Below are 24,323 nucleotides of genomic sequence, written 5' to 3' on the forward strand. Positions count from 1 at the left end.
ACTTGCTGTCCCACAAACTTGTTCAACAATAACTCTCAGTAGATCAGGTAAAAGACAAACAACTTGGATTAAGCTGGCATTACGCAGAACCAACCTCCCAGTGTGAGCTGCAGGGCCGGATTAACAATGGGGCTGATGGAGCTACAGCTCCAGGCCCACTCTACAAATAGGCCCATTTTGTAGCTGAGGGCCAGGGCTTTCCAACGAGCCCAGCCCTGTGTCTCTAGCCTCCCGGGAACCGGAGATACCACCAGGCAAAGCTGGAACGTTTTCCCATAGGATAACATGGGACCCGCTAATTCCAACCCCCACCCGGTTCAAATGGCTGCCAGTTCCCCCTCCGGCATCACAGAAGCTCAAGAACCCAAATTGCTGGGCCTTCAATCTAATACCAGGCTGGTCCATATGGGTTAATTCGTTCTAGAGATATTGTGGGTAAACCGATGTTTTCATTTCTGAAATGTAATTTCATGGCTGTTCATGTTGTTTGAGGACAGATTTCTCTGGAGCCAAAATCATTCAAAACCCACATGTAATTGGGGCAGTTGGTTCCGAAGATATAGCTGGTTGTTTAAAGAGGGGGGAGTGGTTTTCTCTCCCCCTCACACCAGAAAATGCAGGGACTAGGCTGGTGTAAAAGGGGCCAGCCAGAGAATCTCCCTGCATGATCCTGGGACCATATTCCCTGGTAAATCCCTGCATTTTCTGGTGTGAAAGGGGTATTATTTCAAATAGCCGGGACCTGCAGTGTTCTGAATACAGCCGGGCAGCCCCCTGCTCTCTGCCCGGCTGTCAATGGCTGTCATTTCTGCCCAGCGGCAGCTGTCCCCCAGTTACCATGAGCATGTATTCCCAATTGGTAATAATCATGCAATCCCACATGGCAACGAGCATGGAACCCCTGGCAATGAGCATGGAACCCCTGGCAATGAGCATGTAGGTAAGCAGCACTTATGTAGCATAATTTTTAATAGGCATTATGGTGTTTGGCATAATACGTAATGGACATTATGGTGTGTGGCTTAACATGTAATGGGCATTATGGTGTCAATTTTAAATGCGCGCCTTCGGCATATTGTGTATTATTGCTTAATCTGTTTGGTATAGTGTGTATTTTGGCTCAATCCATGTGGCAATATGTGAATTTTGCTTTAATCTGTGTGGCATAACGTGAATTTTGACTCAGTCGGTGTGGATTTTGGCTCATTCCATGTGGCATAATGTGCAGGAGGCAAGTACAGTATAAGGGGGTTACTATTGTGGTGCATGATTTCTATACGGGGTATATGGAGTGGTAAACTTACAGTAGGTGACCACATGAAAGATGTTGAATTGTTGTCTACCAAGTTTCGGCTTTCAGTATTTTTTAATGACTGGAGCGCCGCCTCAACCCGCAAGTATTTTAGGACATTGGCATCCTGTGGGTGCACCTTTGGAGGGCACCCGCCAATATATCTCCCTGCATTTTTCCTATGCCAGCCCCTGCCTTTTCCAGGCATATATAATTAGTTGAAAGTATTTACACAAATAGAGACACACCCATTAGCAGACCACCCAACTAAAACACGGGTCACGCCTCCCACATTATCAGGTGCGGCCATAACCCCCATTATTGCGCATAACAGGCCCTTGATAATTTTCAGCTCCAGGCCCATTTAGACCTTAATCTGGCACTGGTGAGCTGTGTGCATGGAAGTTTGGTACCCCAAGCCTTCAGCCCTCATACCAATAATATGCATATTTATCTCCAGCATTTTGTGGGAAATCTCCATGAAACAGATGTTTTTGATGATGACACACAAATTAAGTATCGTTTAAATTTATATCTGGCAACTGCTATGTCCATTTTTTATATTAAAAGAAGCACCCATATAGAGGCTTATAAACTATGTACTATACCAAACTACAAAATGCTATGTAAGGGCCAGATGTATCATGCTTCAAAAAGTGATAAAATGGAGAGTGATAAACCACCAACCAATCAGCTGCTAACTGTCATGTTACCGTCTGGGTTTGGAAAAAAATGACAGGTAGGAGCTGATTGGCTGTTTTTTTTATCACTCCCCACTTTATCACTTTTTGAAGCTTGATACATCTGGCCTTAAATGTTGTTACACTTTTCTGGAAAGGAATCTGTTAAATAGAACTTGCTTATGCACAGTTCAATGACCATACATGCCCAGTCAGAAAGCCAGGTCTGAACCCAGAAGGTGATTGCTTTGTTTTTTACAGGGATAGGCACTGATACGAGATGCGGTTGGCAGGTAATATATAAAAGGGTCAGTCAATAGGTTTACCCCTATTGGTCGACACATGAAAAAGATTGACATACCTTGGCCAAAAGGTTGACAATTACAATATATAGGAAAGGGCGACATGAAAAATGTAATTCATACGTCACGCACTAGAGAGGGACTCCACAGCATGTAATAAACCAAATAGACATAATAATAAAGGGCTCTGCGCCCCAAATTGTTGATTGCTGCCCACAATATCTCTTTCAGTAGTATATTACATGCATTGGAGTGTCTGGGTACCTGGCATATGAAATTGGTCAACACATACTACAAATACTTGATATATACTGTAGTAGAAAAATTGATCCTGGTTCAGAGGTGTAGTCAGTTACAGCCATGATTGTCTTTTGCCAAAACACAATTGCAACATAGTGCTAATACAACTGGTGAGCTTCCTACTGAGATGCCCACCTTCTTCATTGCAAATATGCTTGGGGACAAGATCAGCTCTATGGGGGTGCAGAATGTCCATTGGAACAGTGCAATCAATGCCAGTTCAACTGTGTCTTTGACAATGCAGTTGCAGATCATGAAACACCTGCATCTGTCCTACCTCCTTCCTACCAGGAGTGCCCTGGTAATGCTACTGACAATTTATGATATGTCAATGGAGATACTAAAATCAATGTGAGGCAGAAAGCTCCAAATAAGTGTCTTGTTTAGGATCCAATGAGGTCTAAATCCACCTCAGTGTGGGAGCAGTATAGTGTTACCCTGTGTGTGTATGTGAGTGTGGTGTAGCATTGCAGTGTAACCCAGTTTGTGTTTTCTGGAGCAGTGCAGAGTAACCCGGTGTGTGTGTGTGTGTGTGTGTGTGTGTATGCTGGAGATTAATATAAACAATATATATATATATATATATATATATATATATATATATATATATATATATATATATATACAGATGTGTCCACATACATCTTGGCTTTTTTTCTCAATTTGTCACAACATGTAAAACACGCCTTAGCTGTTTTTCCAAATGTAGCAATAAAACCAGAGCATTTAAATTCTATAAAAATAACTTGAATGAGGAGGCGTTCGCAAAATACAAAGAATCAAACAAAACTTGTAAAGGGGTAATCAAAGCAGCTAAAAGATTATACGAAGAGCGCATAGCCACTGAAAGCAATACCAACCCAAAGAAGTTTTTTTAAATACATAAATAGTAAACGTTTAATTAAGGAAAACATAGGCCGACTAACTGATACTAGTGGAAAAAGTGTTACTGAGGACAAGGGAAAAGCAAAACTGTTAAATGATTTCTTCTCATCAGTATTTACTAAGGGAGAGCAGACTGTGGAACGAACATTTACCACAAACGGGACAAATAAGCCAGATCTCATTGTGGATTTCACGCCGAAGGAAATAATACTGAGGCTAAGCAAACTCAAAACAAATAAATCACCAGGGCCAGATGGGATTCATCCGAGGATGGAATTAAGGGATGAACTAGCTACCCCCCTACATTATATCTTTAGCAAGTCACTATAGTCAGGTATAGTACCAAAAGATTGGAGAATAGCAGAGGTAGTGCCAATATTCAAAAAAGGAAAAAAGGAAGATCCAGCTAATTACAGACCCGTTAGTTTAACATCAATTGTGGGTAAACTATTTGAACGATTTTTAAGGGATGGTATCCAGGAATATTTAGACCATCACCGTCTACTCAGTACTAACCAACATGGGTTCGTGAAAAATCGTTCATGCCAAACTAATCTACTAGGGTTCTATGAAGAGGCAAGCAAAAACCTTGATAATGGAAATGCTGTAGATGTGATTTTCCTAGATTTCGCTAAAGCCTTTGATACTGTCCCACACAAGAGATTGATTAATAAAATGGAGAACCTAGGATTGGGTGAAAATATCTGCAGATGGGTAGGGAATTGGCTATGTAATAGAGAACAAAGAGTGATTGTGAATGGTGCCGTATCAGATACGATACCGGTACTAAGTGGAGTGCCCCAGGGTTCGGTTTTGGGGCCCATTCTGTTTAACATTTTTATTAATGATATTGGGATAGGGTTACTCAGCAATGTATCCATCTTTGCGGACGATACAAAACTTAGCAAAGTCATCAAATCATCAGAAGATGTCACCATGCTTCAAAATGATCTTGCAATTCTAGATGAGTGGGCAAAAAAATGGAAGATGATGTTCAATGTAGATAAATGTAAGGTTATGCACCTTGGGAGACACAACCAGTGTGCAAGTTACAACCTTAGAGGGGAGGAACTGGGTAATTCCATACTTGAAAAGGATCTAGGAGTCCAAATAGACAGCAAACTGGGTTGTAGTGCCCATTGTAATGTTGCTACAAAAAAGGCCAACAATTTTCTGGCATGTATTAAGAGGGGAATGGAAACTAGGGACTCAAGGGTAATTATGCCACTGTATAAAGCATTGGTGAGACCTCACCTCAAGTACGGAGTGCAGTTCTGGGCCCCACACTATAAAAAGGACATCATAGAATTAGAAAAAGTCCAAAGGCGAGCAACAGGGCCGGTGCTAGGGTGTCCGGCGCCCTCCTGCACACTATAAATTTGCGCCCTCCCACACTTTACAAAGGGACAGCGCTTGCCAAAGGCGCATGCTGTCCCTTTGCAACACACATACACACACTCACACACACAGAAAATTAGGGATAGTGCGCGCCGAACGCGCGCTCAAAAAATTAACACCCTAATGTCCGTTAAACACTATGGCGCACATCGTAATGTCCATTACACACTTTACCACATTACCTATTACATATTATGCCACATGCCGTAATGACCAATGTATATACTCTGCCATAATGCCCATTGCATATTATGCCACACACCATAATACTCCTTACACATTATATTGAACACCATTATGCCTATTACACATTATGCCGCATACTCTAATGCCTATTACATATTATGCCCCATAAGTGCCACTAACCTACATTAAAATGGTGAAATACCAACTGGGCTTAGACGCCCCTTTGTTAAGACACACCTTTATCAACCTTGACAAAGGGGCATCTAAGCCAAACAGTTGATATGTGACCGTATTGAATACAAGTAATTATGATCAAGTCTCAGAGTGCTGCTAATGAGTCAGATTTGGAGATATACATATATAGATATACATATATATATATATATATATATATATATATATATATATATATATACACACACACATACACACACAATGCTTAAAATGTTTATCACATTTTTCATCAGGGTATGTAGGACACATTGAAACATTGATAAGACAGGAATCAGTGTAGATTTATTGTAAACTGTACAGATTGCTGCCGAGTGGGGCTACAGTATATGTGTTTTCTCCTTAAAGCCAGTAGGGGCAATACAGAGGGTACAGAGCAACTGAGTGGCTAAATTGCGTACATAAATAATATATATATAATATTAAAAACAATTTAATAAGCTTAAGGAATAATTTAACACTCTAGTTCAATAAGTTATATATATAATTAGCAGTTGATGTATTTTACCTGATGGTCTAGGGTGAAAACGTTCAGCAGTTGTTTCCCTTTCACGCACCCCCTACCTCCTCCTCCCCCTCCCCAGAAGTTCTGGCATTGGTAGCAGGCAGCTCATACACTTACCCCAGGCAATGATGGCCCATACTGTAGCTGCTGTTCGAGGCATGTGCTGCACCTGTCACACAGGCAGCATTAGCGCAAAGCACAGCAACAGCGGAGCTGCCGACAAACCCGGTGAGGACCCGCGCTGGGGAAGAATCAATCACATGCTCTAGCGGCAGAGGAAGCATTGTTGCCGTGCTTTGTGCTGCCGCCGGCGCCGCTGTCTGTGTGACAGGCGCATCAAAAGCAGCACCCGGCAGTAGCAAAGTGGCAGTGCAGGGAGAGCGCGCCTCTTCAACATGGCGCCTCCCTGCACCGCAGGATCTGCTGAGTGGCCAGCGCCGGCCCTGGCGAGCAACAAAGCTTATTAGGGGAATGGAGAATTTAAGCTACGGGGAGAGATTAAGCAATTTGGGACTATTTACATTGGAAAAGAGACGTTTAAGGGGGGACATGCTCAACATGTACAAGTATATCAAGGGACAATATAAGGAACTGTCACACACCCTCTTTTCTACTAGAAAGGAATCTAGGACACGAGGGCATGAGTATAGATTAGAACAAAAAAGATTTAATTCAGCTAGTAGAAAGAATTTCTTTACGGTCAGAACAGTCAAACTCTGGAACTCTCTTCCCAGAGAGGTGGTAACGGCTGGCTCATTAAATGCGTTCAAGGCAAAGTTGGACAAACATTTACTGGAGAAAAACATCCATGGGTACAAATAAGAAATATAATCTGTCTGTAAAATATCAGAACCTACCAAATCAGCAATGTATATCTATACCAGGCTGAATTAGATGGACGCAAGTCTTTTTTCAGCCTTACCTACTATGTAGCTATGTATTCCACAGATTTTTCAGACTCTTTGAATAACTGACAGATTAGAGAAGTCGGAAAAGAGGGGGTTGAAGATCCGCACAGACTGTTAATCTGTGTAATAATTATGATACCAACTTGAAAAACTACTATACTTGATAAATTCTGGTAGTTACTTGGTTGGCGGTGCGCCCAGCGTTTAGAATCAATGGTAAACACTGGGGTTTTTTGTCAGAGGAAGAATCCGACAAAAGAAAGAAAAAACGCTTTTTGGGCGCACTCCTTTGTTATAAATGTGGTATGATAATTTTAAAACATAGCTTTTATTTAGACTTTATTTAAAATAGATGGCACAAAAGTAATTAGGTATTTAAATATTAAGATGTAGTGTGATCCTTGGACTGGTTTAGTTCCAGGGATATTCGCAGTTTAGTCACACAATTAATTTATCATTAAAGCACTGATGTTATCAGAGGTATGATTACCAATGATTATAGGCAGTGAAATGATTCGATTCCCCTAAGTATGAACAATATTGTGCTTAATAGCATCACCTAGATTGGTGGTATGGGGGAAAGAAAAAGATATCACAGCCTCAATATAGGTTTATAAATTCTTTAATAGACACTCTCTCTGGCAGTCATGTTACAGGTGTTTGTTTAATACGGCGGCTTGTACCCCTAATTTTTATATTGCCACACCTGGGCTTCCCCAGGGGTCTCCCACCTAGGTACTGTCCTGGCCCTCCACTGCTTGGCTTCCAAGTTCGGGGAGGGTTTGGGCAGACCAGTGGGGTATGGTGGCAATATATTAGGGTTGGTATCTGATCACAAAAAGCCTGTTGGGCTGCAAAGGGAGGTGGCTCACCAGGCGCAGCACATGAGTCACACTATTCCTGACAACAGTATATAAATATATTAAATTTTAGTGGTTGTGCTGATATTTGTTGGAAAAGAAGAGGGGGTTTGTTGCTGGGTATTTTAACTACTAAAGGCAGCAAAAACAGGGGGGGCAAAACAATTGTGTGTTTACACAAGAATTGGTTGGTAACAGAGTTGTCACTGGGTATTACATATCTTGAAGAGGATAATCAGCAAAATGAATAATGAGCAATTAGGTTGTCACCAATTATTTAGGTAGCTGCTGAGAAAAAATAGCGTCAAACAGACCTTAATCAGTTTCTGTGTTTCACTGGATACATTTAGTCTCCATCGGATACAAAGTAGATAACTTTATCTGGTCACTCATCTATAGCAATTGCATGTTGCTTTTTGTAGCGATATGCGAGGTATAATGACAGACACTCTGTGCGCGGTATGAAGGTTGCTAAACACAGTCTAATTGTAGTCAGAAGTAGTGCAAACCCTGTTTAAGTCAAAATGAGCTCATAAATAATTTGTGGAGCACATCTCCGAGGGAAAATAGTCACACTGTGGACAGGTATAGTTAACAAAACAGAGAGCGCTGACCGACTGCTTACTGCAGTGCCGGTGCGCTTGTCTGACCTGACGCCGCTGCCTGTGTTAGCGGCTTGACGGAGATGGAGTTCCTGGGTGGTCGCGCTGGCTCTCGGCAGGACTGTAAACGGAGACAGAGACCGGAGCTGGACGCGTGAAAAGCTGGATACCTGGTCGCTCGCTGGCTGTGCCGGAGCTCCCTGGGGAGCGTGTGAGAGGCGGCGTATAGACGCTGTGAGTTGCTGCCGGTACTAGGTTGACGGTCAGAGAGGTGAGAGGCTGGACATCGGGGCTGTGGACACGTGTTTCGCCTATAGGGCTTCTTCCTGCAGTGCCATTTTGAGTGAGGGCATCTGCCCTTGCTTTATTCTCTCTCATTTAGATTGACAGCTTTTTTGACCAATCAATTATTGAGTGGCGCTGTATTGGTTGAGTTCACGGGGTATTTGGTCCTCTCTTGGGTGCATTGATTAAAGGTTTTTATTAGAACTGCATATGTAAGACACATATGTATTGAGTTATGCAGTATAATCGGCTAATACATGCAAAGCGCATATGTATTAAAATTGCATCATATAATCGGCAGATATGTTCGTATCAGGCACTTTACATGTTTTTAATATTTTTGATATTATTGAGAAACTGGCTGGTGAGGAATAATTAACCTCGGGGTATTGTGAACTGGGTAAAGGTATATTAGTGATTGAAGGAGTGCATAATATATTATAGTGATAATAATAATAATAGATAATAGATATATGATACAGATAAAATAAATATGTGTGCTCTTAAAGCAAATTGAAATCGATAGATTTTGGTGAGACCTCTTAGATTATTGTAGGTCTAAAATTACATATTGGGGGATGTTTTTTTTGGGGGTAATTGTGATAACTGGTGGGTGCCAAAAAGTGACAGGAAAATCATACAAAAAATTGGTGACTTGGTGATTGTGCTATTGGGGAGAATATACACCCCTAGGTGAAAGTTGCATGGTGATATCTGTTAGGTTGGTAATATAGTGTGGAGCATATAGATGTAATGTGATGATAAATTGTGTGATGCTGGTACAGATTCCAGTATTGGATGTGAGATCACACAGTATATGGTGCCCGATCGTAGGGTGTGTGGGAGGGGATGACCAGGTGTAAATGTGTAAGGACAATTGGTGAGGTTAGTTATTAAATGATTGTTAAGTGGGAGTTATCCACTATTTGATTATAACTCAGGGAGTGTGTTTGTTGGTGGTTTTACTTCAGAAATGATCCATATTTAATATCTTCATTGAGGCCGTCAGGGGCCAAAGATCCCAAACTGAAGATCCATTTACTTTCCTTTTGAAGGAGTATTTGATTCAAGTCTCCTCCCCTTAATCCTAAATGGATCTGTTCCAAGCCACGTATCTGAAAACCAGCTGGTTTTCCTTCATGTTTTTTTAAGAAATGCCTGGCGACTGTAGTCAGTTTTTTCATTTTAATGATGTCTGATGGAGCATTGCGGATATTGCCAAGGTGTTCTAAGGCTCGCTGCTTGAGCATCCTTGTAGTTAGTCCCACATACTTCATGTTACACTGGCACGTTATACAGTAGACAATGTTTTTGCTCTTGCAGTTAAAGAAGTCTTTGATTGTGATGGTATTGTCATATTTATCATTTATTGTGAGTGTTTTGTTGACATAGGGGCAGATTTTACAGCCTCCACAGGGATGGGTGCCTTTGAGGAGTGGAGATTTGGTCGTTGTATTGGTGAAGTGGCTGTGCACTAGTTGGTCTTTTAAATTTGGGGCACGCCTCCAGCTCATATCTACTTGTGGTTTCACCTTAGCGGCCAGGTCACTGTCACTGAGAATAATAGGCCAGTGGTTTTGTATGATGGTCTTGATTTCTTTCCATTCTGAGCAATAGTTGCCAACGAACCTGATGGTGTTGTCCGTGGATTTGGCTGAGGGTCCCTTGTCCTGGAATAGCATCCTGGATCGATCTGTCAAGGTAACGGTTCTTTCTGCTTTCTTGATTGACCTGTTGGAATATCCTCTGTCTTTTAACCTCTTGGTGAGGTCTTTGCAGTTGGATTTGAAGGTTTCATCATTTGAGCAGTTCCTGCGTAATCTTAAGAACTCTCCTTTCGGGATGTTGTTCACAGTAGGCGGGAAGTGCGCACTTGACTGATGGAGGAGGCTATTAGTCGCTGTTGTCTTACGGAACAGTTCTGTTTCTATCATGTTCTGGGCGCCTCTATAAATTTTTAAGTCCAAGAACGAAATACTGGAACGGTCCTGGGTATATGTCAACTTGAGGTTTAAGGTATTGGTGTTCAAATGGTTGACAAATTCTTTGAGTTGTTGTTCGGTACCTCTCCATATCATAAAGATATCATCTATGTAACGCATCCATGTTGTGATGCAGTTATCATAGATCTGGTTTGATTCACTGAATACCACCTCTCGCTCCCACCATCCAAGGAAGAGGTTGGCATACGTGGGGGCACAAGCCGCCCCCATTGCCGTCCCCCTCCCTTGGATGTAGTATCGGTTGTTGAATATGAAGTAATTCTTATGCAGGACAAAATTTAATAGGTCCAGTAGAAACAGCTGGAAGTCACCTATGTTATCCATCTCAAGAAAATATTTTACTGCCTTGATACCCAGGTCATGGCTGATGCAGGTGTAAAGTGCTTCAACATCCATGCTGACAAGTATTTCTTCCTCATCCAGGTAGACATCATGTAGTTTTTTCAAAACGTCTGCAGTGTCCTGTGTATAGGAGGGCAGTGATGTGACATGTTGTCTGAGATGTGTGTCTAGAAAGACACATGCTTTCTCTATTAAGGCTCCATTCCCTGACACGATTGGGCGTCCGGGAGGTTCATGTAGGTTTTTATGAACCTTAGGTAGCAAATAAAAAGTTGCTACGCGTGGGTTAGGGGTTTGTAGGAACTGATGTTCATTTTTGGTGATGACATCGTCCTTTAGTGCTCCATCAATTAGCCGATTATATGCAATTTGGAAATTTGATGTAGGATTGAACATGGTCTTAGTATAGCAGGTAGCATCATCCAACTGTCTGTTGGCTTCCTGTAGGTATAGAGAATGGGGCCATATAACTATATTGCCTCCCTTGTCCGAGGGCTTGATTTGGACATCCTTCCATTCTCTTAGTTCTTTAATTGCTTTCCTTTCCTTTTTGTTGGTATTGCCAATATATACGTGATGTTTCCTTTTTTGGTACAGTTTGTCAAAGTCCTGGGCAACCATCTTGGTGAAAACTTGTACCTCAGGGCAGATGTTTGGTGGGGGGAAGAAGGTTGATCGTTTCTTGCATGCCGGTCTTTTCTCAGGTTCATGGGTGGTGGTGTCATCAAGTTCCTCTAAAGCTTGTAAAATTATCATACCACATTTATAACAAAGGAGATTAGAGAAGTCATCAGCCTGCTGGTCAGCAATATGGAGCCGTGACCCCATGCTGAGAAGGCCGGGATCCACTTTTGGGTCAGGACCCACAGTTTGAAAACCGCTGGTATAACCAATAACAAAAAGGAACCTAATGAAATCTACCTAGCAGGCCCCCCCTCCCCCACCACCAGGGTGCCAATCACCACTGTGGTGCCTCTAGTGCAGGCCAGCTTGCACCCCACCTCTGTGATACAGACCAAAGCCAAAGAGCAACAGATACACAGAAGGCAGAGAGCAACACCCCATGCAGGACAGAGGAATAGCATAGGCCCAAAACACGCAGGGGGCAAGATTGGACACTACATCCTCAGGGCCGGCGCCACCACTAGGCAGCTCTAGGCATTTGCCTAGGGCGCCGGCACCTGGAGGGCGGCAGTTCGATCCTCACCCCCAGCGAACTGTGTAAAAAAATTGCTGCCCCGGCGTCCCTGCAGTGCTGGGGCGGTCAGGGGTGTCCGTGCCATAGGGGTATCTGCGGCGCCGTCATGTGTATAAAGCTGGCTGCGGCCGGCGGGGTCCCTGTAGTCAATAGCAAATAACTAGCGCTATGCGCGCGGCGGCGCGGGAAGCGCTAGTTATTTGCTATTCACTACAGGGACCCCGCCCGGCCGCAGCCTGCTTTATACACATGTTGGCGCCGCAGGTACCCCTACGGCACGGACACCCCTGACCGCCCCAGCACTGCAGGGACGCCGGGGCAGCAATTTTTTTACACAGGTACCACCCCCCCCTCCCTCCCCCTGGCACCGGGGCGCCCCCACCCCGACTCGCCTGGGGCGCTCCGGTGCCTTGCACCGGCCCTGTACATCCTGCACACAGAGGTAAATATCCGAGGCGCACTGCCCAGGTTGTTACTGGCAGGGTGTACAGCCAGTGAAGGTACATGATACAAATTAGGGTAAAGAAACAGTAAACAAAAAAGTAATACATAGCTTTCATCAGCTGAAAGAGATGGTAATTTGGGGAAAAAGTAATATGCACTTGGCTGTCATACTTATTTGCCAGATCAAAAAGATGCAGAGAATTTGGGGTTAAATGGGTTTACAGTATTTTACTCCACTCCCATCAACACTCAAAGGTTGTTTACTGGAGTATAGATCCTTTCTATATAGGTTCAAAATTCAAATCCTGCTGCCGGCCCTTTACAAATAATAATTACGACGACAGCTGCCTAAACTGGTTGTGTTAGTGGAGAACGGATTAGTATGTGGTAAGTTACATGAGCTAGGGACTAATGTTTACTTAATGCCATTTATAACTGGTTATATTCCTTTTCTTTATAAAATATGCACTTACCAAAGTTTAAAACAGAGTGACACACACACACACATCAACCCCCCCCCCCCCAATAAACAAAAAACTCAGTATGACCCCCCACTGCCACCTATATCACACACTTTTCGATGTCTGAGGCCAACGTGCTTAATATACAGTTTGACTTAAGGGGAGGGATGTAATGAAGTATGTGATTGGTGCCCATGTGGGATGCCGGCCAAATATGGATGTTTTTTAAAAGGGCAATCATTTATAAGGCAAAACCAAGCCTTGAAAATTATTGGTCCTTTAAAAAAACCTCCAGGTTCGACAGGCATCCCCCATGGCCGCCATATATTAATGCATGTAGATTGAACAAAATAAACAGCCAATGAAAAGCAGTTTTCTGCTCAGAAATACATAAAGCATATGAGACGAAAGGGTATATTTTTTAAATACCATATTTTCAAATATAATATGAAGTGCAACACACACCTTGGTTTTGCATTTAATACCCAAAACATGTAATAAATGCAAGACTCTATGGGTGAAATTTACTAAGAGTAAGAGTTCACATGTGTTGTTGCTATGGGCAAACAATCATAATCTACTTCTTATTTATTTAGCACCCTCTAGAACAGTGGTTCCCAACCCTGGTCCTCAAGTACACCCAACAGTGCACATTTTCCAGGTCACCAAGCAGCACTCATAATGCACTCATTATTCAGACACATTTCAAAAGATCCACAGGTGGAGCTAATAATGTCACCTGTGATTCTGTGTGGAGACCTGGAAAACGTGCACTGTTGGGAGTACTTGAGGACCAGGGTTGGGAACCACTGCTCTAGAAGATAGTAGACATGATCTGATTGGTTGCCCTTAGCAACATCACATGGGAAGTCTAAAAGCCATCTTAGTAAATTTCCCCCAATGTGGCAGATTCCATTAAGGGCGGAATCTGCTTGACTCCTATAGATTTTCTAGATACTATCACCTCGGCCTCATTCTGGTGTGGAAGCAATGCCAACATAATGCGGATCTGAGCCATGTTTCCTTAACTGCGCATACATCACACTGATTTGCAAAATGAGTGACAGGTAGTGAGCATTGGTGCCGGTTGATAGATCTACAGTGATAGACCTACAGTGTGGCCTACCCCAAAAGGTCAACATATAATAGGTCCACAGGGTCAAAAGGTCAACGTGCAATAGGTCGACAAGGTCAAAATGTCAACAGGGTCAAAATGCAGACATTAAAAATACAGACACACGTGACAAGGTCATCACCTTAGAAACAGTCTAGCTAATAATCCACACCCAGTGAGCATTTGTGGGAGATAATGGTGGCGAGTTGCAGACAGGTTTGTCCCAACCTTGTCTGGTCCTGCTATGTACATTTTAAATAATATTCTGAGATTGCTCCACTTTTGAAGAACAACCCAAATAAGCACAAAGAGCAGGAAGAGGAGAGAGTTCACGAATATTTGAAGCAGAAAAATCAAAATGAAGAGGAAGAAGGAAAGAAAGGGACAGAACGCCAATAAATAGCTAGTTAATCCACAGCCTCAGCAGGGCTTCCAGATTGAGAGATTCCTTTCAATAGAGAGAGAATACAGTTTTTCACAGGATCACCTAGCAACTCTCAGAGCCCATGGTCCTGTCTCGGGAGCAAAGGGAGAGGAGGTGCAGTGCAGAACCCTAAACAGGAGAGGCTGCATAACTCTTAAGCTACCAGACTGACAACTGAAACAACATACAGTCCCAACTGATTAATAATATAGATTTATTTCAAATTTATTACAGTGTATGTTTCATGAGTCTATTTTTTTTTTCTTTTTTGAAGATATTTTCTAAAAGTGACAAATGTTTCATAGAACTCTTAATATAAGCTTTTGTTTGTCCATATGGTTATAGTTTATATTTCCCATATTGCAGTATTTAGTGCCTCGGACTGCTTTACTTGATCCTCAGTTCTATTCCAGTGAAATGAGGATAACCATGTGCCTCCTATTCCCGCTGGTAAAGTTTGATGATGTTTTCATGATGCAGCTGTGCCCACACCTCTTTCTCCAAAAGAAAATCGTGGTTTACGTAAAGCATTACTTCAGTCTTCTGCTTGTCATAATAGTGATCAGAATAGTTTCGGAAATCTTGAGTCATAAAACCATAGGCGCTAACCTTCAAAGTAAGGAAAGAGATGTTAAAGAGGCATATTTATATACAGTATTGCAGGAAGTTGTGCACTTTGATTGGGCCAATGTGCCCCAGTTTTCTTATATACTTTACTTAAGCCACCCATATATAATGCGATGCTCTCTGTTCTTTTTGTACTAGATCGCATCGCATCTAGTGCAAAAAGCATGCGATGTGCTATAGCAGCAGGCTTTTTGTACTGGATGCGATCTAGTACAAAAAGAAGGGACTTCACATACTGTATGTGCTGTGCGATGTGATGTGCCTGGGAACACGCATCACATCTGTAAATCACAGCGTGTATGGGCACTTTTAGTACTTTAAGGTATCTACCTAACTTGGGAGGACTTCTATAGAGGACATTGTAAATATAATATCCTATCAATGTTATTAAGAAAATGAATGGGTAAATACACGCATTAGAAATGTCTTAAACACACGGTTTATTACACACAGAGGGGGAGATTCTCTAAGCTAAAAATGCGGTAAAAAGCCCCTTATCTGGGTCTTTACCACATTTTGGGATGCTGTAAGCATCCCCCCGCCAAGCTAGCGCGGCGGGGGGCATCGCCAGAAAAATCTGGCAATGCTCCATAGAAGCCAATGGGCTTCTACCGCATCCCACCGCCGCCCCGAAACGACCCCCGCCGCTCCGCATCGCCCCCTCACCTGTGTCTCTGTGCTGCCCGGACCTGTGACTCCTCCTCCCTGCACTGATCCTCTTCCGGGTGCAGGGTGGAGAAGAGCCCGGCGCAGCAGCAGCAGCGCCGGGTGTGGGAGGGAGGGGGGATCCGCCGGGACCTGCTGGGACCCGGCAACTCTCACAGCAAAGGACAGCTCTTAACGCAAGAGCTGTTCTTTGCTATAATTATCGTATATGTTAGAACATAAGCGATAATTATAATTGCGATGGGCGGCGAAGGGGGGTGGAGATTTTTAGAGAATCTCCCCCAAAGTTATAGAAAACTGCAAGAAAATTCTCTTCATACCACATTCATGCAGTAAACTTCATAGCTCCGCACTCGGGTGATGTAGAAATAAAGGGGGTGTTTCCCAGTGTGTGGGGACTACCTATTGTTAATCCGGTTCCGGGATCCAGGCATAGTTGAAGACTGGCTGATTAGATCCAGTCCAGGGGCCAGATTCTCTAAGCTTTAAAAGTGATAAAATAGAGAGTGATAGAACAGCCAGCCAATCAGCTCCTACTTGCCATGTCACAGACTGTGTTTGAAAAATGTCAGGCAGGAGCGGATTGGTTGGCTGCTTATCACTCTCTATTTTATAACTTTTGAAGCTTAGAGAATCTGGCCCCAGGTCTTTTTCTAATATCTGACGAGAATCCTAATTAACAACACCTGTGGTTTGCGCTTAAATATCTGTTTATTGCAGAGGGTCAATGCCCCCAATGCCACTTAGTGGCTGGGTACAAGGCTTGGGGTGTGGGGTCTATGCTAGGGACCTCTGGATTGTTGTATCCAGTTGTGAAGCCTAGGAATTGTCTGCTGTAAAATGTGCTAAAGAGTGATAGGCCATACACACGGTTCGATTTTGTTTATATTTTCTATTAAATTTTGATTATATCAGCAAAATCAAATGGAAATCAAAGGCATGTGTTTACGGTACAGTGGCCATAAACCCACTGATATGGTACTGTTACTGCTGGCCATAACCCCACTGTGTATACGGTACAGTGATTGCTGGCCGCACCCCACTATTTGTAAAGGATTTTATGACTGCTGGCCATATCCCCACTGTGTATATGGTACTGTGACTGCTGCCTGTATCCCACTGTTTGTTAACGGTACTGTGAATGCTGGCCACTGTGTATACAGTACTGTGACTAATGGACATAACCCCACTGTGTATACGGTACTCAGGGCCATCTCCATCTCAGCACCCTAGGCAGCACCACCACCCCCCCCCCCCCACACACACCCCCAGTCACGGGAGACACTTCTGTCCCCATCCCCTTCCCTCCCCTCAACATAGCCAGCTTTTCTTCAGAGGATGCAGGAGCCCTCTATCTCTCCCCCCGGCGCTGTCTGACGGGGCACTACCCACACATTGCCGCTGACCTACGCTACAGGGGGGGTGGGTGCGGGAGCTACCCGCAGCTAGCCGCTGACCTGCATGGGGAGGGGGGCGCGGGTGCCAACTGAAGAATACCGCTGTCCAGCGTGGGGATGCGGGCGCCACCCGCCAACCAGATCTACACCACGGGCGGCTTTCATCCTGCTCTCCTAGGGCGGGAGCAAGAGCGCTGCTGCTGTACAGCTCAGTACCACCCTCCAGTGGCCAGCGCCCTAGGCAAATGCCTGAAGCTGCCTAGTGGTGGTGCCGGCCCTGACGGTACTTTGACTACTGGCCATACCCCACTGTGTGTAAAGGTGGCCATACACACGCAGATTTATCTTCAGATCTGGCTGGTTGGAACAAAAACTTGGTTATGGATGAGAGCAAATGACAGTTGACCATTTGCTTGGAAATGCTGGAAAACTGACAAACTGTCATTCATCCATAACCATGTTTTTGTTCCAACCAGCCAGATCTGAAGATAAATCTTACTAGTGTATGGGCACCTTTAGCAAAACTTTCCTCATCAGTATCCTCAATCATGTTCATAAGCATTATTGACTCCTCTCCTATCCGTGCTTCCTCAGAGCGATCCTTGAGTTTTACGCCTTCTGCTGCAGTGTTAAAGGGGATCTTCATCCCAGAAGGGAACCAGGAAGGAAACTTGTACTAATTTAACAAAACAGTTGACTGTTAAACAGTCTTTTGCAAGGGGGACAGCAGTTACCCAGTTGCAGAGGTGGATTTTCCCCAAGGCAAACTAGGCATCTGCCTAGAGGTCAGAAGGTCCCAAGGGTCCCTATAAAGGTATCCTGGCCATCCAAATTTTTGCAAAGGAGCATTGCACCACAACCTTGTGATGTCATGACATCACATGGACCTGATGGAAAGGGGATAGAGGGGGAAGGGAAGTGGGTCTAGGGCACTGGAGAACCAGAGCCAGGGAAGAGAAAATGTAGTTGTGCAGGTGCTCCCTGGGAGTAAAGTAAATTGAGTAAGACAATTATCCAAGAGAGGATCAGAGAAAGGTCTCCCCAGGCTGGGCACTCGCCTTAGAAACAGTATGGTGAATCAATTAAAAGATAGCTTTTAATTTATGTTACTTAAAATATTTAAAGAGAGATCTGAAAGAAGGAATCGACAAAACATTCAGACACCACAAATAAACCACAGAATTGTGCTGTGTACTAAATGGTAATACATAGGTGTGTACAGGCGAGAAAGCGGGGAAATATTTTTAGCGTTCAAGAGAAACTGTTGATCTATAATAGTGACAAAGTTGAATTCACAAAAAAGTATGGACTCACAAAAAAGTATACACAATGTTCCATTTTGTGATTGATCTCGCTCATACCAAATATAATTACCGGCTATTCAACACAGTATAATTATGAGATATTAAGGGGGAAATTTACTAATATGAATTCGTAAAAAATACGTGTATTCGTAGGCAGAAATTTTGTACACATTTGTATTTTCGGGATTTACTATCCCAAAAATACAGCAATTCGTATTCCTAAAGATGGGACATACGTATTTGTATTTACAAATACGAATGTCTACACCATCGATAGAATATGACAGGAATCACCATTCAAAAGAATGGTGGTTCCTGATTTACTAAGCAGCAGTGTTGATAATATGGCTGCTAATTGGCGTGAAACTGCCACGAAAATACGGCAGAAAAATACACCTTGATTTCCCTGTCGTATTTGCGTTAAGCCTGCACGGATCAGTCAGATCCGTGCAGGCTTTAGTGTAAAAAAAAATAGAAAAATAAATAAATAATACAAAAAAAAACGGCGTGGGGTCCCCCCCCACAGCTGTAACCAGCACCAGGCTGAAAGAGCCGGGGCCGGTAATTAAAAATCTGGGAACCCGACAAATAGGGGTTCCCCGATTTTTAACAACCAGCCCCAGGTCCGGGGCTGGTTCCCACAATACGGGGGACAAAATGACTAGGGGTCCCCCGTATTTTAAGAACCAGCCCCAGGCCAAACCAGCCAGCAGGGTAATGTCACAGCCGGGGGACACTTATTATTTATTGGTCCCGCGGCCAAAACATTCACCCTACCGACCAGTCAGCCTGGCCAGGGGCCCTGGGGGAGTGGGGACCCTCCCAATAAAGGGGTCCCCCCCTACAGGCTGAAACCTGGTGCGGTCCCCGGTGGGCCTGTGCGGTGGTCACCGGGCTGATTCTGTGTAAAAGAATAGATGAAAAACTATTGTTTAAAACTGAGGAACTATGAGTCCCAGCAAGCCTCCCCCGCAAGCTGGGACTTGGAGAACCACAAGTCCCAGCCTGCGGGGCAATAAAGGGCCCGCTGGCACTTGTAGTTCCACAGTAATAAAAATAGTACAATAAATACACACTAACACATATGTTACTTTAATACATCCATTACACACATACTGATACTTACCTATCTTGATCCTGTAGGTAGCCCTCTGTCCTGGTGTCCGGTGTCCTGTGTCGTCCTCCAGGTCCATGTCGGCGGTCTGTGTCGTCCTCCAGGTCCATGTCGGTGTCCGGGTCCGAAGTAATCCATGGTGGAGCTGTGGGGGGAAATCCTACTCACCTGGTCCTGTGGCGAAGATGTCTTCTCTTGGTCCGCCGTAGTCCAGGTATTCTTCAAGCTGCCGGCGCTCCCCGCACTCTCCGCATCGGACTGAGGAGAGACGCAGAGATATTACATACTCTGCGCCTCTTCTCAGAATGATTCTATTGGCCGCCTAGCGGCCAATCAGGAGCCAAGAAAGTTCTCAAACTCTTCTTCTAAGGTTAGGCAGTGGCATTTTCAAGCAGCAGCCAGGAGGAGCACCTGGACCCGGACTGTAGACAAGGAGATTTGCGGGTCCCGGCAGCAGCAACACATTTGAGGGGTAAGGCAGGGTTGGGGGGAGATTTATTTTCCAGAAGGAGGGGGGGGGGGGGGGGGGGTGTTTCCGTAATTTCCAGCGGGGAGGGGGGGGGGGGCACATTTTATAGTTACTGAGGTTAGATAAGTAACAAATTATTACTGTTTATCCTAGTAACATACGAATCACTCAGGAATAGTTAAATGGGAGAAGTAACCATTGGGAACACATGTGTTACAAAAGTGTCATGACGATGAGGTAATATGTTACAGGCAGGACAGAAGAGTAGATGGTAAAGTTACATGTGTTGTATAGGGGTGTGGATCGTATTGTCGACCCGACTTAGGTCGACAGTCAGTAGGTCGACACCGTTGAGTCAACAGGCAACAAGGTTGGCAGGGTTCTAGGTCGACATGGATGAAGGTCGACAGGTGTCTAGGTCAACATGGGACAAGGTCGACATGGTTTTAGGTCGACAAATGGGGGAACCCCCATTTGTCGGGTTCCCTGATTTTTTATTACCGGCCCCGGCTCTTTCAGCCTGGTGCTGGTTACAGCTGTGGGGGGGACCCCACGCTGGCTTTTTATCTATTTATTTATTTTTTTCTATTTTCTTTTACACCTTGCAGCCTGCACGGATCTGACTGATCCGTGCAGACTGCCTGAAAAATTCGTATTAGCGGCCGTATATATGGCCAGCTAATATGAATTAGTATGACATCGGAGGGTTACAAAGCACCCTGTCGACATGGATGAAGGTTGACAGGTGTCTAGGTCGACAAGGTCGACATGGGTTTAGGTCGACAAATGCGTTAGGTCGACATGGGTTAGGTCGACAGGTTGACATGTTTTTTTTTTAACAGTTTTTTTAGCTAAATTAAATTACGCGATTATGACACTTTAGCCCTGCCCCCGCCAGGAGATCGGCAAATCAGGTTAGCTAAACGCCGCGGTCAGGTGGGGAGGAGTCCACAAACGGGGGGGTGAGTGGGGACACGATTTTGGGGACCCTCCCGGCCATTCCGGGTGTGTAGGCAACCCTGGTTTAATAAACTTACATCCTGTCTGGATGGGGTGTGGTACAGGGTTCCAACAGTCGGGATCTCGACAGTCATTAGCCCGACATCGGGATCCCGACTGGCCGGACCTGGACAGCGTGGCGAGCGCAACAAAGCCCCTAGCGGGCACGGTGACGAGCTTAGCTCGCCACCTATTCTATTCCCCCTCTATGGGGGTCGTGGACCCCACAAGGGAGAATAGCTGGTGGCCGTCGGGAATCCGTGCGTTGATATTTTAACGGAAATGACTGTCGGGATCCCAACTGTCGAGACCCCGTCTGGTACCCGTCTGGATGAAAACAATATTGTTGTGAACTGTGAGGTGGTGAAAACCAAATTGAAATAAGTGGAAATTCATGAGATTGAGGTTAATAACACCATAGGAACAAAAACAGTCCCTAATTCTGTGATTTTACCTGTTTTTATGATGTTTTCTTTACTAAACCAGCAACTTTTTGGTAAACCCAAATGGAAAACCAGAAGGACAGAGTTTAAAAAAATGACTTTTAGGAGCTTATTGGCTGGTGCATTACAACCTTCCAATTTATTGCTTCACCAGGCTTAATACATTTGCCCCAATGTAACAAATAGCAGAGTTAATCAAGGTTAAACCACTCACAATCATGGTTTGAGTGACAGGCACAAAAATCCATATACTTTTCTAAGGGTGAGGGCAGGCAGAACAAAATTCTCCTCCAGAGAGAAAGCCATGGTAATAACAAATAATCAATATACAGAACCGAATACAAAACACAGGTAGTCACTGCTGTAGCATTAACTGTCACCAGTAGGAAACATCCATTCTGATCTTTAAAACATACAGGGCATAATGGGAACATTCCCACACTGGAGTATTCAACTGAAGTAACCAGAAATGTGGTCCTATTACTACTGCAGTATACATTATTAATTATTATTATTAGTTTATAACCTTAGATGTAAAGTTCTGTAACACTATATATTGCCAAATAAAATTCATGGTATACAGTGAACAATACAGACAAAACAACCTGAAGTAGAAAGATATTTGCATACTTTAGAGTCTCTGTTGCTATGCAGCAAGTGGCCAGATGGTGGCTTACCATTCGGGAGCAAACGTGTTTTAACTAGGGATGTGCATCGGCAACTTTTCACGTTTTGGGTTCTGATTACCATCAGGTTTTGGGTTGTAATGGATTTTGCCAAAAAAGAACCCTAAACGTTTTGATTTTTTGTTAAAAAAGCATAAAAAACTGCTAAAATCGCATAATTTTGGGGTTTATTTTTTCTCCTACGCTATTATTAACCTCAATAATATTCATTTCCACTCATTTCCAGTCTATTCTGAACACCTCACACCTCTCAATATTATTTTTAGGCAAAAGGTTGCACCGAGGTAGCTGGATAACTATGCTAAGCCACACAAGTGTATGGCACAAACACTAGACCAGTGGTTCCCAAACTGTGTGCCTAGGCACCCTTGGGTGCCTCAGGACACTTGCAGGGATGCCTTGGGTTGGTGGACCAGGATCAATTCATATTCTTTGTGGTCAATGTACCAGGCAAAACCAGTGCTTGTGGCTGCCAATCATAATATATGTGGACAAACAGAAGCAAATCCTGTCCCTCACCACATAACTGTGACATATAAACACAATGCACTTCATTTTATATTTTTTTACTGAATTTCTCGATAAGAAGCATTTGGCCTAGGGGTGCCTTGAAAATATTTTGATGCTCTAGGGCAGGGGTCTTCAACCCGTGGCCCGCCGACTTATTTTTCCTGGCCCGCCAGTGAATAGCATTATTAAAATGATTGGCGTGCTGAATAAAAAAAAAAATCCTTCCGCGCTGTCCTCTTAGCAGTGGGACGCGGCGGAGGATGCTGCTGGGTGAGGTTGAGGCTGGGGCGGGCGGGACTGTGCACGGACATGCGCATTGTCTACTTCCTAACGCCACGCACACGTCCCACCCGCGCCCTTTTAGACAGCTGGGAGACTGGAGTGACAACTGCTGCAAGCCGCGCACTGCACCTGTCCCTGCCTGCTCCTTAGCTGTTAAGACAGCAAAGACAGACGCTGCCAGCAGCAGCAGCCCTCTGCAAGGGACACTAAGGCAGGTGCCTCAGGAGAGGGTGAGCTGGCTGTATTTAGAAATGGTTTGTTGAATGTGGGGGTGGGGGTGAGGTTCGCTGGCTCGCTGGCTGCATTTAGAAATGTTTTTTTTTGGGGGGGGGGGGGGTGAGGTGAGCTGGCTGCATTTAGAAATGTTTTGTGAGGTGAACTGGCTGCATTTAGAAATGTTTTTTTTTTTTTTTTTGGGGGGGGGGGGGGGTGAGGTGAGCTGGCTGCATTTAGAAATGTTTTGCTGAACATGGGGTGGGGTGGGGGGGGGGGGTGAGGTGAGCTGGCTGCATTTTTAAATAGTTTTAATAGTTAAAACACCTCAGTATAACTTAGTCGCCCTCGGGCTTCGTTTAATTTTTTTATGTGGCCCACTCAGTCTTAAAGGTTGAAGACCCCTGCTCTAGGGTGCCATGATTCAAAAAAGTTTGGGAACCACTGCACTAGACTGATATGGCACACTTAGCATCACCCCTGGACTGATACGGAACACTTAGCATCACTGCTGGACTGATACGGAACTCTTAGCATCACTCTTGGACTAATACAGCACACTTGGCAGCGCCCTATGAATTATACGGCAAACTTGGCTCACCACTGGAATTATATGGCACACATGCGGGCACCTTTGGACTGATACGGGACACATGGGGGCACCCATGGAATTACACTGTACACATGCAGGCACCCCTGGACTGATACGGCACACATGGCGGCAGACATGGAATTATACGGCAGACATGGCAACATTCCTGCAGTAAAAAAAGAAAAACTTTTATTCTTTTAATTTTAAAAAAAGAGCAGCACACCTGGACTTATACGTCAGACTTAGCAACACCCCTTGAATTATACGGCACTCTTGGCTCACCCCTGGACTGATGCAGCACATTTAATAGCCCTTGCAGTAAAAAAACACCCCAAAAAAAACAACTTTTTTTTATCTTCTTTTCATTAAAGAAAAGGGCAGCTCCCCTGGTCTGATACAGGACACATGGGGGCACCCCTGGACTGATACGGGACACATGGGGGCACCCATATAATTATACAGCACACATGCCGGCACCCCTGGACTGATACGGCAAGATACGGCATACTTGCCTACTTTTGAAAACTAGTTTCAGGGAGATTAGTTGGTAGTAAAATTTTGCACAGCGCCCCATTAAGGGTGGAGTGTCATGCTCCACCCAA

The 24,323-nt window shown here is 44.2% G+C and overlaps 1 protein-coding gene and 1 pseudogene across 1 annotated transcript in view; both read right to left on the reverse strand.

The window, feature by feature from the left end:
• Window positions 1–7,380: 7,380 nt before the first annotated feature.
• Window positions 7,381–7,499, reverse strand: LOC146011618 (5S ribosomal RNA; annotated as a pseudogene).
• A 7,156-nt stretch (window positions 7,500–14,655) lies between these two features.
• Window positions 14,656–24,323, reverse strand: part of ST6GALNAC1 (ST6 N-acetylgalactosaminide alpha-2,6-sialyltransferase 1) — a 54,032-nt gene continuing 44,364 nt past the window's right edge. Inside the window, exon 8 of the mRNA XM_083145502.1 lies at window positions 14,656–15,028. Coding sequence (XP_083001628.1) covers window positions 14,858–15,028 — 171 coding nt within the window. The 3' untranslated portion in view covers window positions 14,656–14,857. The remainder of the gene's footprint in view (window positions 15,029–24,323) is intronic.

The sequence above is a fragment of the Crinia signifera genome, chromosome 6 (assembly GCF_055691185.1).
Source record: "Crinia signifera chromosome 6, ASM5569118v1, whole genome shotgun sequence".
NCBI classification, from domain to species: domain Eukaryota; kingdom Metazoa; phylum Chordata; class Amphibia; order Anura; family Myobatrachidae; genus Crinia; species Crinia signifera.